Below are 15,714 nucleotides of genomic sequence, written 5' to 3'. Positions count from 1 at the left end.
AAAGCCATTGTTGTAAAGAGAACACTATGTGATTGTTAATGGCATAGAAAATTTACTTATCTTTTAATTAAAATGATAACATTAAGAATTATATATGTAGTATTTCATTTTGAAATAAGATCTCCATAGCAACACAACTATAAATACAAGTAAAAGATTGTTAGAATCCAACATGTTTATTAAGGTCGCCCCTGGATACAGTTTACATATTTTGTTTCATCTATGTTGTCTAACACGTATTGCTTTTTATGGTGAGGCAAAATTAATCACTATAAAAATATAATAGGATTTCAGAATAAATAACATAATGGAAATAAGAGATAAACAATTGACTGTCACATTAAATTCTTCCTTTCCTTTCCTTTCCTTTGTCCTTTCCCCTTTCCTTTCCCCTTTCCTTTCCTTTCTTTTCCTTTCCTCCTTCCTTCCTTCCTTCCTTCCTTCCTTCCTTCCTTCCTTCCTTCCTTCCTTCCTTCCTTCCTATCTTTCTTTCCTCTCTTCCTTTCCTTTGCCTCCCTCCCTCCCTCCCTCCCTCCCTCCCTTCCTTCCTTCCTTCCTTCCTTCCTTCCTTCCTTTCCTTCCTTCCTTCCTTGTCCTTCCTTCCCTCTCTCCCTCCCTTGTCCTTCCTTCCCTCTCTCCCTCTTCCTTCTTTCCTTCCTTTCTCCCTTTGTATGCTAATGCCCCCATACCTTACATTTTCTATTATCTTCCTAGAACATCTTTTCTTCATTTATGGTGATGAAATAAAATGTTGATGTGTGATGGTAAATCAGTGTATATGTGTAAAATGAAACAAGGAAAAGGAGAGGGAAAAGAGGAGGAAGAGGAAGAGAAAGAAAGAAAATTCAGAACTATCTTAGTGAAAAGGTCACATTGAGTTTTATTTAAATATTTACACTGGAAGACTGAGCAGCAGGCAGATACATCTAATATTTAGGTAACCACATTAAAGAATGGCAGTAGATATTTGAGTGCATATTTCTCTCTGGCTGTTGTAAATTCCAGTCAGTCAGTAAACTGCTTTCCAGTGTAAAGCTAATAAACTTTTTTTGGTAAGGTCACATAGTCAGTTATTTCTTTGAAAACAGTAATGTCACACCAGTATAAGACACAGTTGATTTTAAAAGGTTACTCTACATGTTTCGTTTGGGATAAAAAATGAAAAGTTTGAAAAAATAAACATCTTTAGATATAATTCAACTGCAATTTAAGTCCAAATATGTAATTTGAAACATTAATTACAATGTCAAAAATTGGGAAAAAACTAAACACACAGAAATATGTTGATAGCATTTAAAATGTCTGTGCTAACTTTTAATTGTATGGGGAGATATTATATAATATTAAACAATATTTTAATGTGTGCACACACATGTGCATGTGTGCATATTTTGTGTGCATGTTTTATGGAAGTACACATATTTTGTTTCTGGTTACTCTCCCTCCTCTTCCTTCTTTTCCTCTATTGGGTTTTGTTTTAAAAATAATTTCAGGCTATTTTCCCCCGGTAGCACAATGAACACACATTCCTTATTACAAGTAGAGAATATTATGAAGAAACAAGTGAAATGTAATGTAAAAATATTTCCACCTCTAAAAATAATTTGGTCTATTTCCTTCCATATATTTTCCACAAACAGTCATGTACCACATGATGACATTTCTTTCAATGATGGACTTCATATGTAATGGTGGTAACATCAAATTTAATACTGTATTTTCATTGTATCCATTGGATTTTTTGACATGCAAATACTTACCAGTTTTTTACACAGTGGACTAAAGTATTCTGTACAGTAACATGCTATACAGATTTGTACACTAGGAGCAATAGGCTCTACCATATAGCCTAGGTGTGTAGTAAGCTACACAATTTATGTTTGTCTTTGTATACTCTTGTGTTTACAAAGTGTGGAAACTCACACAGAATTTCTCAGAATGCATCCTCATTTTAAAGTGACACATGACTACATATATTTAATTAGATTGATAGATTGATAGATTTTATATCCTACAGGTTTTGTTTAATATTATATAATATCTCCTCATACAATTAAAAGTTAGCACAGACATTTTAAATGCTATCAACATATTTCTATGTGTTTAATTTTTTCCCAATTTTTGACATTGTAATTAATGTTGCAAATTACATATTTGGACTTAAATCCTAGTGGTTATTTCTCTTTTTACCTTATGATTTTTGGACCAAAATACTGTATTGTAAGAGATTTCAAATGTCCAAAGACATATTGCCTAGTTATTTTCCTGAAAATATTTTCTGACTTGCAGAACAATACAGAGGATCCTTTTTGTCAAATACTCACCAACACTGATATATCACTTTAAAATGTATTTACTTAGTTGACCAAAAATAAGCATTGGGTGTTTACATTTTTTTCTTTTATGACTTATCTTGTATATCATTGGCCTCTATTTTCTCCTAATGTCTTGGCATTATTATGTAGTGGTATAATTTCTTATTCATGATTGATACTAAACCAGTATATTTGACATTTGTATCTTCCCAGGTTTTGCATGCATTTTAATGTTACTTTTATTTTAATGTAAAAAATAACATTTTATGTAACTAAGTGATACAGAATTTTGTGTGACTTTTCTTCTTTGTTATAGAAGCTATTGTGTCTATCGGATCAGATCTTTAATGTCAAAAGTTTTATAATCAAGGGTACATCTTTAAGGTAATGTATCATTACCAATAAAAATAACCTGAGTGGAGTTGCAATTTTTAGTATAATACTGAATTTCAAAGTAATAAAAGTTAATACATGGGATACAAGTCATATTCAGGAATGTTTGGACCACTCAAATTGGTAATTGACAAATAAGTCAAATAGCCCAGAATTTTTAACTAGTCAAGAGAAACAGGTGAGATAGGGGCCAAGATGGCTGATTAGAAGCAGCTGAAGTCTGCAGCGCTCAAGGAGAGGAATGAAAGGAATGAGTAAAGACAGCACTTTCAACTGAAATATTCAGCTTCTCACACTGAGATGGATTAGGGAAACAACTTCACACATGGAGAATGAAGAAAAGCAGGATGGGGCTACGGCCTACCCAGGAGTGACACGGAGCCAAGGGAACCCCCAACCCCTGCCAGGGGAAGCAGTGAGTGACCACGTGACCCCAAGAAACCATGCTTCTCCCGTGGATACTTGCAACTCACAGATTAGGAGATCTCCTTGTGAGCCCATGACACCAGAGCCTTGGGCCTGACACACAGAGCTGTGTGGAGTCTTGGCAGAGCAACCGCTCAACCATGCAGAGAGACAGAGTGGAGCTTTACAAACTCCACCCTGGGATTTCCAACAAAGGTGTCTGTAACTCAGACAAGGTGGGAGGTCTGCACATACCCCTAGGAAGGGGGCAGAATCCAGGGAGCCGAGTAGCACTGCTCTGCGGGCCCTATTTCCATGGCACCCTACAAGATAAGACCCACTGGCTTGGAATTTCAGCCAGCCACTGGCAAGAGGGCAAAGCCTGCCTGAGACCAGACGGAACCTTGAGGGGAGGTACAGACACCATCTCTGCTATTTGGTCGACTGGGCCATTCTAGCCTGTGGGCTGTGGAGAGTCCAAAGGGTCCAGATGAGGAGGAAGGGTTCCCCGAAGCGTAACACAGTGACTTTGCCAGATCATGGTCAGACTGCTTCTTTAAGCAGAGCCCTGATCCATTCCTCCTACTGGGTGGGACCTCCCAGCTGGGGCCCTCCAGCCACACCTGCCTGTATGACAGAGCTATTTTCTATCCCTGGGATGGGGTGACCAAGGGAAGGGAGGGTCACCACCTGGGTATGTTGGACGATTCAGTCATTCCACAGCCTGTGGGCTTTGGAGAGTCCAAGCTGATGGGGAAAAAGGCCGTTCCCCACGACAACACAGCTGCTTTGTGAAGGCATGGCCAGACTGCTTCTTTAAGTGCCCCATCCCCCCATCCACTCCCTCACAGGGCAGGTCCTCCCAGCTGTGGCCTCTGGCCACCCTTGCCTCTGTTCTCCATGGCACAAAGTGCCTGAGGGGTGGGGCAGGTCACCAACTTGGACATTCAGGCTTCTCAGCGAGTCCAGCCTATGGGCCTTGGAGAGTCCAAACCGATTAGAGGCTGAAGAAATCTCCAATACAGCACACAGCAGCTCTATTGAAAAGCAGCCAGACTGCTTTTTAAAGTTGATCCCTGATCTCATTTCTCCTGAGTGAGACCTCCCAACAGGGTTCTCCAGCCACGTCTCCAGGCACATTTGGGCCAACAATAGGTCAGTATATCCCTAGGATGAAACTTCTAGGGAAAGGAGCAGGCTGCCATTTTGCTGTCCTGCAGCCTTCATTGATAATATTATACCTCTAGTTCCAGGAAAAATTGAAGCAACTAGGGTCTGGAGTGGACTCCCAGCAAATCACAATAGCCCTATGGATGAGTGGCCAGACTTCAATAGGGCTATTAAAAAAAGAAAACAAACAGAAAACAACAACAACAAATCCCACAAAACCCCATCCCAAATCAACAACTTCAAACATTGAAGTAGATAAACCCACAAAAATGAGAAGCAATCAATGCAAAAATGCTAAAAAATCAAAAGCCAGAATGCCCCTTTTCCTCCACATGACTGCAACACCTCTCCAGGAGGGCTCAGAACTAGACTGATGCTGAGATGGCTGAAACGACAGAAATAGGCTTCAGAAGGTGGGTAATAACAAACTTCACTGAGGTATAGGAGCATGTGGTACACCATGCAAAGAAGATAAGAATCATGATAAAACAATATGGGATCTGATAGCCAGAAGACCCAGTTTAGAGAGGAACATAATTGACCTGTTAGAGCTGAAAAACACATTGTGAGAACTTCACAATGCAATCACAAGTATTAATAGCAGGACAAGCAAAGCAGAGGAAGGAATCTCAGAGCTTGAAGACTATCTTTGTGAAATAAGACAGGCAGACAAGGATAGAGAAAAAAATAATGAAAAGGAATGAACCAAACCTCCGAGAAATATGGGATTATATAAAGAGACTAAACCTACAACTGATTGGGGTACCTGAGAGAGACAGGGAGAATGGAACCAAATTGGAAAACATACTTCAGGATATGATCCAGGAGAACTTCCCCAACCTAGCAAGAAGGCCAACATTCAAATTCAGGAAATGCAGAGAACCTCAGTAAGATACTCCATGAGAAGATCATCCCCAAGACACATCATCATCAGATTCTCTGAGGTTGAAATGAAAGAAAAAATGTTAAAGTCATACAGAGAGAAAGGCCAAAAGGCGAGGTCACCTACAAAGGGAAGCCCATCAGACTAACAGCGGATCTCTCAGCAGAAACCCTACAATCTAGAAGAGATTGGGGGCCAATATTCAATATTCTTAAAGAAAAGAATTTCCAACCCAGAACTTCACATCCAGTCAAACTAAGCTTCATAAGTGAAGGAGAAATAAGATCCTTTTCAGACAAGAAAATGCTCAGGGAATTTGTTACCACCAGACCTGCCTTGCAAGAGCTCCTGAAGGAAGCACTAAATATAAAAAGGAAAACCCATTACCAGCCACTACAGAAACACACCAAAATACACAGACCAGTGACACTATGAAGCAACTGCATAAACAAGTCTGCAAACTAACCAGCTAGCATCATGATGACAGAATCAAATCCACACATAACAATACTAGCCTTAAATGTAAAAGGGCTAAATGACCCAATTAAAAGACACAGAGGCAAGCTGGATAAAGAGTCAAGACCCAATAGTATGCTGTCTTTACGAGACCCATCTCGCATGCAAACATGCACATAGGCTCAAAATAAAGGGATGGAGAAAAATTTAAGAAGCAAATGGAAAACAGAGAAAAGCAGGGGTTGCAATCATAGTTTCTGACAAAACAGACTTTAAACCACCAAAAATCAAAAAACACAAAGAAGGGCATTAAATAATGGTAAAAGGTTAAATTCAACAAGAAGAGTTAACTGTCATAAATATATATGCACCCAGTACTGGAGCACCCAGATTCATAAAGCAAGTTCTTAGAGGTCTTCAAAAAGACTTAGATCCCCACACAATAAAAATGGGAGACTTTGGCCGGGCGCGGTGGCTCAAGCCTGTAATCCCAGCACTTTGGGAGGCCGAGACGGGCGGATCACGAGGTCAGGAGATCAAGACCATCCTGGCTAACACGGTGAAACCCCGTCTCTACTAAAAAATACAAAAAACTAGCCGGGCGAGGTGGCGGGCGCCTGTAGTCCCAGCTACTTGGGAGGCTGAGGCAGGAGAATGGCGTAAACCTGAGAGGCGGAGCTTGCAGTGAGCTGAGATCCGGGCACTGCACTCCAGCCTGGGTGACAGAGCGAGACTCCGTCTCAAAAAAAAAAAAAAAAAAAAAAAAAAAATGGGAGACTTTAATACCCCACTGATAATATTAGACAGATCGTCAAGGCAGAAAATTAACAAAGACATCCAGGACTTCAACTCAGCTTTGGATCAAGTAGACCTGATAGATATATATAGAATTCTCCACCCCAAAACACCAGAATATGCATACTTCTCATCACCACATGGCACTTACTCTAACATTGATGACATAATTGAAAGTAAAACACTCCACTGCAAATGAAAAAGAACCAAAATCATAACAAAGAGTCTCTCAGACCACAGCACAATCAAATTAGAACTTAAGATTAAGAAATTCACTTAAAACCACACAACTACATGGAAACTGAACAACTTGCTCCTTAGTGACTCTTGGGTAAATAATAAAACTAAGGGAGGAATCAAGATTTTCTTTGAAACTAATGAGAACAAAGATACAAAGTACCAGAATCTCTGGGATGCAGCTAAAACTGTGTTAAGAGGGAAATTTATGGCCCTAAATGCCCACATCAAACAGCTAGAAATATCTTAAGTTAGCAACCTAACATCACAACTAAAAGAACTAGAGAACCAAGAGCAAACAAATCCCAAAGCTAGCAGAAGACAAGAAATAACCAAGATCAGAGCTAAACTGAAGGAATACAGAGACACACACAAAAAAAATCCTTCAAAAAACAAAAACACAAAAGTCAATGAATCCAGGAGCTGGTTACTATGAGCTGGTTCTCTGTCCCCACCCAAATCTCATCTTGAATTGTAATCCAATTTATAATCCCCATGTGTTGGGGAAGGGACTTCATGGGAAGTGATTAGATCATGTGGGTGGTTCCCCCTTGCTGTTCTCATCATAGTGAGTGAGTTCTCATGACATCTGATGGTTTTATAAAGGGCTTTCCCCGACTTCACTCTGCACTTCTCTCTCCTGCTGCCATGTGAAGAATGATGTGTTTGCTTCCCCTTCAGCCATGATTGTAAGTTTCCTGAGGCCTCTCCAGTCATGTGAAACTGTAAGTCAGTTAAAACTCTTTCCTTTATAAATTACCCAGTCTTGGGCAGTTCTTTACAGCAGTGTGAGAATGGACTAATACACTGTTTTTTCGAAATAATTAATAAAATAGATAGACCATTAGCTAGACTAATAAAGACGAAAAGAGAGAAGTTTCAAATAAACACAACCAGAAGTGACAAGGGGGCATCAGCACTGACCCCACAGAAATACATTTGTATTTCCCTACAGAAATATGTTTATAGGTCTCTATAATTTTTATATTATTCTCTGTACCATCAGAAAATACTATAAACACCTCTATGCACATGAACTAGAAAATCGAGAAGAAATGGATAGATTTCTGGACACATGTACCCTCCCAAGACTACATCAGAAAGAAATTGATTCCCTAAGCCAGACCAATAATGACTTCAGAAAATGAGGCAGTAATTTCATAGTAAATAAACCAAAAGAGCCTAGGACCAGACAGACTCACAGCTGAGTTCTACTAGAGGTCCAAAGAAGAGCTGATACCATTCCTATTTAACTATTCCAAAAAATTTAAAAGGAAGGACTCCTCTCTAACACATTCTATGAGGCCAAAACCTGGCAGAGACACAACAACAACAACAACAACAACAACAACTTCACGCCAATATTTTTGATGAACATCTATGCAAAAATCCTCAGCAAAGTACTGGCAAACTGAATCCAGCAGCACATCAAAAAGTGTATCTGCTGCAATGAAGTCAGCTTCATCCCTGAGATGCAAGGTTGGTTCAGTATACACAAATCAGTAAATGTGATTAATCACATAATAGATATAAAGACAAAAACCACATGATTATCTCAGTAGATGCAGAAAAGTACTTCAATAAAATTTAACATCCCTTCATATTAAACACTCTCAGTTAACTAGGTTTTGAAGGAATATACCTCAAAATAATAAGAGTCATCTATGACAAACCCACAGCTAGTATCATACTGAATGGGCAAAAGCTGGAAGCATTCCCCTTGAAAACTGGCACAAGACAAGGATGCCCTCTCTCACCGTGACTATTCAACATAGTATTGGCTATCCTGACCAGGGCTATCAGTGAAGAGAAAGAAATAAAGGGTATTCAAATAGGAAGAGAGGAAATCAAATTATCTTTGCAGATGTCATGATCCTATACCTAGAAAACCTCATCATCTTAGCCAAAAAGATTCTTAAGCTGATATGCAACATCAGCAAAGTCTCAGGATACAAAATCAATGTGCAAAAATCATAAGCATTCCTATAAACCAACAACAAGCAATCAGAGAGTCAAATTACGAATGAACCACCCTTCACAATTACTGAAAATAACATAAAATACCTAGGACACAGCTAACAAGGGAAGTGAAGGACCTTGTCAAAAGCTACAAACCTCTGCTCAAAGAAATCAGAGATGACATAAATAAATGGAAAAACATTCCATGCTCATGGATAGGAAGGATAGGAATAATCAACATCATGAAAATGGCCATACTGCCCAAAACAATATATAGATTCAATGCTATTCCCATAAAACTACCACTGACATTCTTCAAAGAATTTTTAAAAAACTATTTTAAAATTTACATGAAACCCAAAAAGGGCCTAATGGCCAACACAATCCTAAGTAAAAAGAACAAAGCTGGAGGCATCACACTACCCAACTTCAAACTATACTGCAAGGCCACAGTAACAAAAACAGCATGGTACTTGTGTGAACAGACACCTACACCAATGGGACAGAGTATAGAACCTCAGAAATAAGATCATACACCTACAACCATCTGATCTTCAACAAACCTGACATAAATAAACAATTGGGAAAGGATTTCTCATTGAATAAATGGAGATGGGGGAACTGGCTAGTCATATGCAGAAAACTGAAACTGGACCCCTTCCTTACACCATATACAAAATCAACTGAAGCTGAATTAAAGACTTAAACATAAAACCAAAAATTATAAAAACCGTAGAGGAAAATCTAGGCAATACCATTCAGGACATGGGCAAAGGCAAAGATTTCATGATGGAGATACCAAAAGCAATTGCAACAAAAGCAAAAATTGACAAATGGGATATAATTAAACTAAAGAGCTTCTGCACAGTAAAAGAAACTATCATCAGAGTGAACAGACAAACTACAGAATAGGAAACAAGTTTTGCAATCTATCCATCTGACAAAGGTCTAATATGCAGCTTCTACAAGGAACTTAAACAAATTTACAAGATAAAAACAAACAACCCCATTAAAATGTGGGCAAAGTACATGAACAGACAGTTCTCAAAAAAAGATATGCATGTGGCCAACAAGCAAGGAATAAAAAGCTCTACATCCCTGATCATTAGAGAAATGCAAATCAAAACTGCAATGAGATATCATCTCAAAATGATTATTATTAAAAAGTCAAAAAACAACAGATACTGGTGAAGCTGCAGAGAAAAAGGAAAGCTTTTATGCTGATGGTGGGAGGGTAAATTAGTTCAATCATTGTGGAGGACAGTGTGAAGACTCCTCGAAGATCTAGAGGCAGAAATACCATTTGATCCAGCAATTCCATTACTGAGTATAAAACCCAAAAGAATATAAGTCATTCTATTATAAAGATACATGCACACATATGTCCATTGCAGCACTATTCACAATAGCAAAGTCATGAAATCAACCTAAATGCCCATCAATGATAAACTGGACAAAGAAAATGTGGCACATATACACCATGGAATACTATGCAGCCATAAAAGGAAATGAGATCTTGTCCTTTGTAGGATATGGATGGAGCTGGAGGCTATTGCCCTCAGCAAACTAATGTAGGAACAGAAAGCCAAATACCACATGTTCTCACTTATAAGTGAGAGCTGAATGATGAGAACACATAAACACATGGGGAGGAAAAACACACAGTGGGGCCTGTCAGAGGGTTGGGTGGGGAGGAAGGAGAGCATCAGGAAGAATAGCTAATGGATGCTGGCCTTAATACCTAGGTGATGGGATGATCTGTGCAGACAACCATCACGGAACACGTTTACCTACGTAACAAAGTTGCACATCCTTCACGTGCACCCATGAACTTAAATTTAAAAAAAAGAGAAAGAGGTACCATTACTCTGCCAAAACTATAATTTTGAATGCCAGTACCAATATTGCAGATCTTCACTTTAGCTTTAAGTAAATCCTAGCTACATCATCAACATACAGACCTACATTGTTATTGTCCATTAAAAAACAACAACAGGTTCAGGAATGGTGGCTCATGCTTGTAATCTCAGCAGGAGGTCAAGGCAGGCAGATCATTTGAGGTCAGGAGTTCGAAACCAACCTGGCCAACATGGTGAAACCCTCTCTCTACTAAAAATACAAAAATTAGCCAGGCATGGTGTGGGGAGCATGTAATCCTAGCTACTCAGGAGGCTGAGGCAGGAGTATCACTTGAACCCAGGAGGTGGAGGTGGCAGTGAGCAGAGATCATGCCACTGAACTCCAGCCTGGGTGACAGGGTGAGACTCTGACTCAAAAATAAGTTAATAAATTAAAAAAAAATTAAAAATAAAAACAACAACAACCCCACATAAAACAATAACTTCTTTAAATTCAGATCTTTCAGCAGCCAACATTTCATTTCTCTGTGTTCTTTCTCTCTAGTTAACTGTAGTCAAAATATTTACTTATGCCTTTCATTCTTTCTTTACCTAGAAAATTTGTCTTTTCCATTCCACTGAATGGAAATTAACAGTAACCTCCATGCTATTAAGCCCAATGTTTGCCTCTCCATCTTCATCTTACGTGACATTTAGAGGAATTCAACAGTTGACAACCACTTTTGTGTCCTTGATTTCTGTGATACTACACTTTCTTCATTTTCTCCTACTCACTATTCACGACTACTTAGTCTCCATTTTAGTCTTCTCTCAGTCTTGTTTCTCAACTTCCATAATAGAAAGTTCTACTTAGATGTTTAATAAGCAGAATTATCCATGTCCAAACTGATCTCTAGAGTTCCTCCTAAAGTCTTCTCTATTTCTGAAAATGACACTAATGTCCATTTGGTGCTGAAACCCAAATCCTAGGGCTCATTCTTTATTTCTACTCTTTTCTTCTTACGCTATATCCAACCCGTCATAAGTCATGCTGAATGTACCACTAAAATAATTTCCTTAATTGAAATATTTCTCTGTATCTCCCCTGATAACCACCTCATACAAGCAGTACTATCTCTCACCCAAACTGTGCAGAAGTTCTGCTGCGACTCTCATATCTACACAAGTAATTCTTGAAGTCTCAATGCACTTGTTAAAAATAAGATGATAAAGCCAGACAGTTTAATGCCTTCCAACAGCTTCCTATTCTTAAAAATAATATCTAAACAATTTGGCATGCCATGCAGGATCCCACAGGATTTGGGCAATTTCCACCTCTTGGATTTCATCTTTTGTCTTAACAGCCCACAGCATTTATGCACAGCGTCATCCTTCCTGGTTCTTGAGCATGCTTTTTGTCTTCAATGTTCTCTTCCTATGTAATCCCATTTCTCTCATGTTTTCATGGCTAATTCCTTTTCATCACTCAGATCTCATCTTAAATATTTTCTCCTCAGAGCAGGCTTTCGTCACTACACTTTCCAATATTGGCCCCATTGCCTTTGAACAGGACATATTAACCTATTCCCTTTATGATATTAATCTTCTCAACTGGTTCATATTTATTATTTGAAGTCACTCATTTTTGCTTAGTTGTTTTAAAATAAGAATAATAAATGCTATATTGTCTGATACCTCCATTAGGTCATGAACTTAATGAGCTTAAGGATCTTGTCTACTTGTTCCCTGCTATAGGCCAAAGACTAGTATAGCACCTTGTATAGCAGAGGTGTTTAATAAATATTTTTTGAATGAATAGGTATTTCATTATGTACCAACGGTTATACATTAAGAATGAATTGACAACATAATATGAGCTCTTTTTATAATTTACATTTTAAAGAATTGAGCAACATGAACGTTTTCCTAATGGGAACATCCATAATGGAAAGAATAGTACTGAGAATCAGAACATACCTAAGTTTAAACTGAGGACCAGCTTGGCTTTTTTCAGTTCCAAGGTAATGTAATCTCCTTGCTGTCCTTCTCCGTGCAAGATTACTCCTTCGCTTTCAGACGTCTTAAATTTCAAGGCAATGACATCTTTCAGTGTTTTCATCTTCTTGTTTCTGAATCTATATGGTAACACAACATGGCCATCAAAGTTGATAACATCAGCCCCTAAAACAAACAAACAAAAAAATTAGTTTAGTCACCTATGTTACCATCCACTTCCAACAGGTGTCTGCAAAGAATAAATGAGAATTAAATAAGTGTTTTTCTTGAAAAATTGACAGTCCTTTGTTTTTATTCTATTCCTTCTTTTGATTTACTGTTTTTTTTTAAAGGAGGTTTTATGGAGAGTATTGATAAAAATGCTCATAAAAGCTCTATCAGTTGAACATTTTACTTTAATTACAAAATTAGTAATATAAATTCAATGGGTTATATGCTTCAAATCTTAATTTAGGAATCTAGCATTTAGCCCAAAATAGTAAAATTTTTAAATCTCTAACAGATTATGAGACTTAAATGTTTTATTCCTTAATGATAATTCCTCATGATTTTAAGTATATATTTTATTCAAAAAGTTGCTTTCTTTGATATAACAATGAAGGCACTTGGAATGTGATCTTTTATGCTATTCTCATTTTTTTTTTTCCTAATGGTTTTTATATTTCACCACAATTTTAGTAAACCTTGTTGTAGTATTCAGAGTTTACAACCAACTTAATTTTCAGAAACTTCTTAACATTTATTCTTAGGAATCAGTCTGTCTCAAATTTCTTATTACTTCCTTGCATTTGGAATGGAGAATTGGGCACCATTGTTTGTTTTTTCTCTACATTGGACACGGATATCTCCACTTATCCATATATGAGTTTAAAGAACAAATAACCAGCATATACTATGACTCTAGCAGCTCTAATTTTAGTTTTAGGAGAATATATTAAAACGAGGAAAGTATGTAATCTTTTTTTAAAAAAAATATGAAATTTTGTCACTATGATCCGAAATATGTGATTGTGAGGATCCATTTTATAACTACTATTTATTTCACACCAGAAATAAAAATGAGATGATATTATTTATTAGGCACTATTGGTCAATGCATTCTCAATTCATGGAATGATTCAAAAATACAATGTAACCATTCAGATCAAATATTGAGTTCAACTAGAAGCTTCGTTACCATGATCAAATTTTCATTGTTAAAAATATTTTCAATAGACTATTTCAGTAAGCTTTTCATTTTTAAATCATAGAAAGCATAGTCAAATGGAACAGCTCTAATAACTTTAGAATTACAAGCCTGGAGAAAGCTAGCCTCTAGGTTTTGGGCAAGGTCTGGTTAAAGAACTCCAGAGGGAGACATTGGAGAAAAATAATAGCCAGTTTAAAGCCTGTCAGAGAAATATTTTCTCATTTCATGTCCTAGTTCTCTGGCACTCGTTTACTTCAATCACCACCAGAAACACTTTGGTTTGCCTTGTAAGTGGAGCATACCACCAAATAAATCCCTGTGGTGGCCACAGAGAGATGTAGAGCTGCCAGAAACACATCCAGTCTTTGTTTGTGTTGAGTTTACCTCATTCTAAAAAGTGAATTGTTGTGAATACAGTCACTTTGAATATTACTTAAAATGAAATCTAAGCTTGCCTTTCAAATCATTGATGGCTTTCACATACTTTGAAAATATTTATGCTAGTATCTCAAATATTTATGCTTTTAAATAAGTTTGTACAATGTTACATTATAAAACATTCAGAAAAAATATGACTTTAAACTTTAAGTTTTAATTCTTATAATCAGCTCTTTATTGCCCATAAAAAGACTTTCTTAATCAACAGAATTCTGTTCTCTGAGACTGTGAATCACAGAGGTTTATTTTAATACGAGGGAAAAAAATCAACTGTTAAATTTTGGCTTCTGCTAACACTGCAAAGCCAATTAGACTTTAGCTTAATCACATATACTGCCACAGCTGAATTTCAATGGCAGTATCTTTATCATCTGCAATGAGAAATAAAGGAGAGAAAAAAAAGGAATTTGATTTTCAGATTCCAGGTTGAACTTATAATCCAGTAGTTGATAGATACTTTTTGTCTTGAAAAGTGAATAAAAGAAACACAGATGAGAGTAAATTCTGAACTCTAGACAGTAGTTTTGCAGTCAATTTCCTATCAGTGACAGTTAAATAATAGACACATCATTGTTTTAAACACCTTCAGCATATTTTAATTGACATAACATATTTCTAATTCATCTCTCAGGAAGTAAATGTTCCCCGAGCTTGTACTCAGGGAACAAGAATCACCTCCTCTATACTTTCTTCTAAATCAAAACACATTTAATTCTAGGTACAGAATACTGATTTATGCAAATGTTAATGCATTTCTGTCTTACTTTTAGAGCAATGAGAAAATGTGACAGAAAGGTTGAAGATGGCTTATTTTTTTCAGACAATCCTAAGATATTAATAAAAACAGGAAGGAAAGCTATTCATGTAGACCAAGTCTCACTTTACAAATGGTAAGTAGTCAGGGTCAGTTGGGAAACAAAATGCTCTGTAAGGTAGATTCTCCACAGAAAATATGTTGAAACAAAAAGTTTCAACATATTTTCCCATCTATCTAGCCATCTATCTAAAACAAAATTAAAAGTTGTTTTCTATGAATGGGTTAAATGCTTCCAAAATATCAGCATGTCCTCTTGTGGATATAAGCTGAGAGCTGGCTTGAAAATTATAAAATTTCTAGGAATAATCTATGATATTTACACTTTAACACATACCATGTACTTTTTAAAAAGTCTGGGATATTCTACAATAATGTAAAGAACATTCATCACAGTTTAGCTCTGTTTCCTACAAAAATAGATTAAAATTTCATTTGATACCTAATAACGCATTGTGCTTATTTGGGGACAAGCCACGTTTTTCTTCTATTATCCTGATTGCTTATCACTCCCTAGAATTAAGTTTTCTATGCAGTGATTAAATATGTATGGTTGAACTGTTTAAGCAATCTGAACAATAATGGCCAGTCAAAAAGCGAATGCAAAATCATAGTGTTTCCACAATTTTGTTCCTAACAATAGCTCAGCAAGCTGGTAATATGCCCAGTTCATCAAATCATCATGGTAGAAAGGGCTTTTTCAAAAACATTTCATTGTTCCTTAGTCTTCACTTTCTAACTTTGAATAAGATAATTTGAAAAAGTGTTTACCATATAAAGATTTTAATATTAAAATTTTAAGTTTA

At 36.9% G+C, this 15,714-nt stretch overlaps 1 protein-coding gene across 1 annotated transcript in view; it reads right to left on the bottom strand.

Annotated features, from left to right (window-relative positions):
* The window catches only part of CNTNAP2 (contactin associated protein 2), a 2,262,889-nt gene that overhangs the window by 1,305,088 nt on the left and 942,087 nt on the right, over positions 1-15,714 (bottom strand). The window contains exon 5 of the mRNA XM_015447321.4: positions 12,429-12,632. Coding sequence (XP_015302807.3) covers positions 12,429-12,632 — 204 coding nt within the window. The remainder of the gene's footprint in view (positions 1-12,428; positions 12,633-15,714) is intronic.

This window comes from Macaca fascicularis, chromosome 3 (genome assembly GCF_037993035.2).
Source record: "Macaca fascicularis isolate 582-1 chromosome 3, T2T-MFA8v1.1".
Classification (NCBI taxonomy): Eukaryota; Metazoa; Chordata; class Mammalia; order Primates; family Cercopithecidae; genus Macaca; species Macaca fascicularis.
The sequence above is the reverse complement of the archived record's forward strand: the minus strand, read 5'-3'. Positions and strand labels throughout refer to the sequence as shown.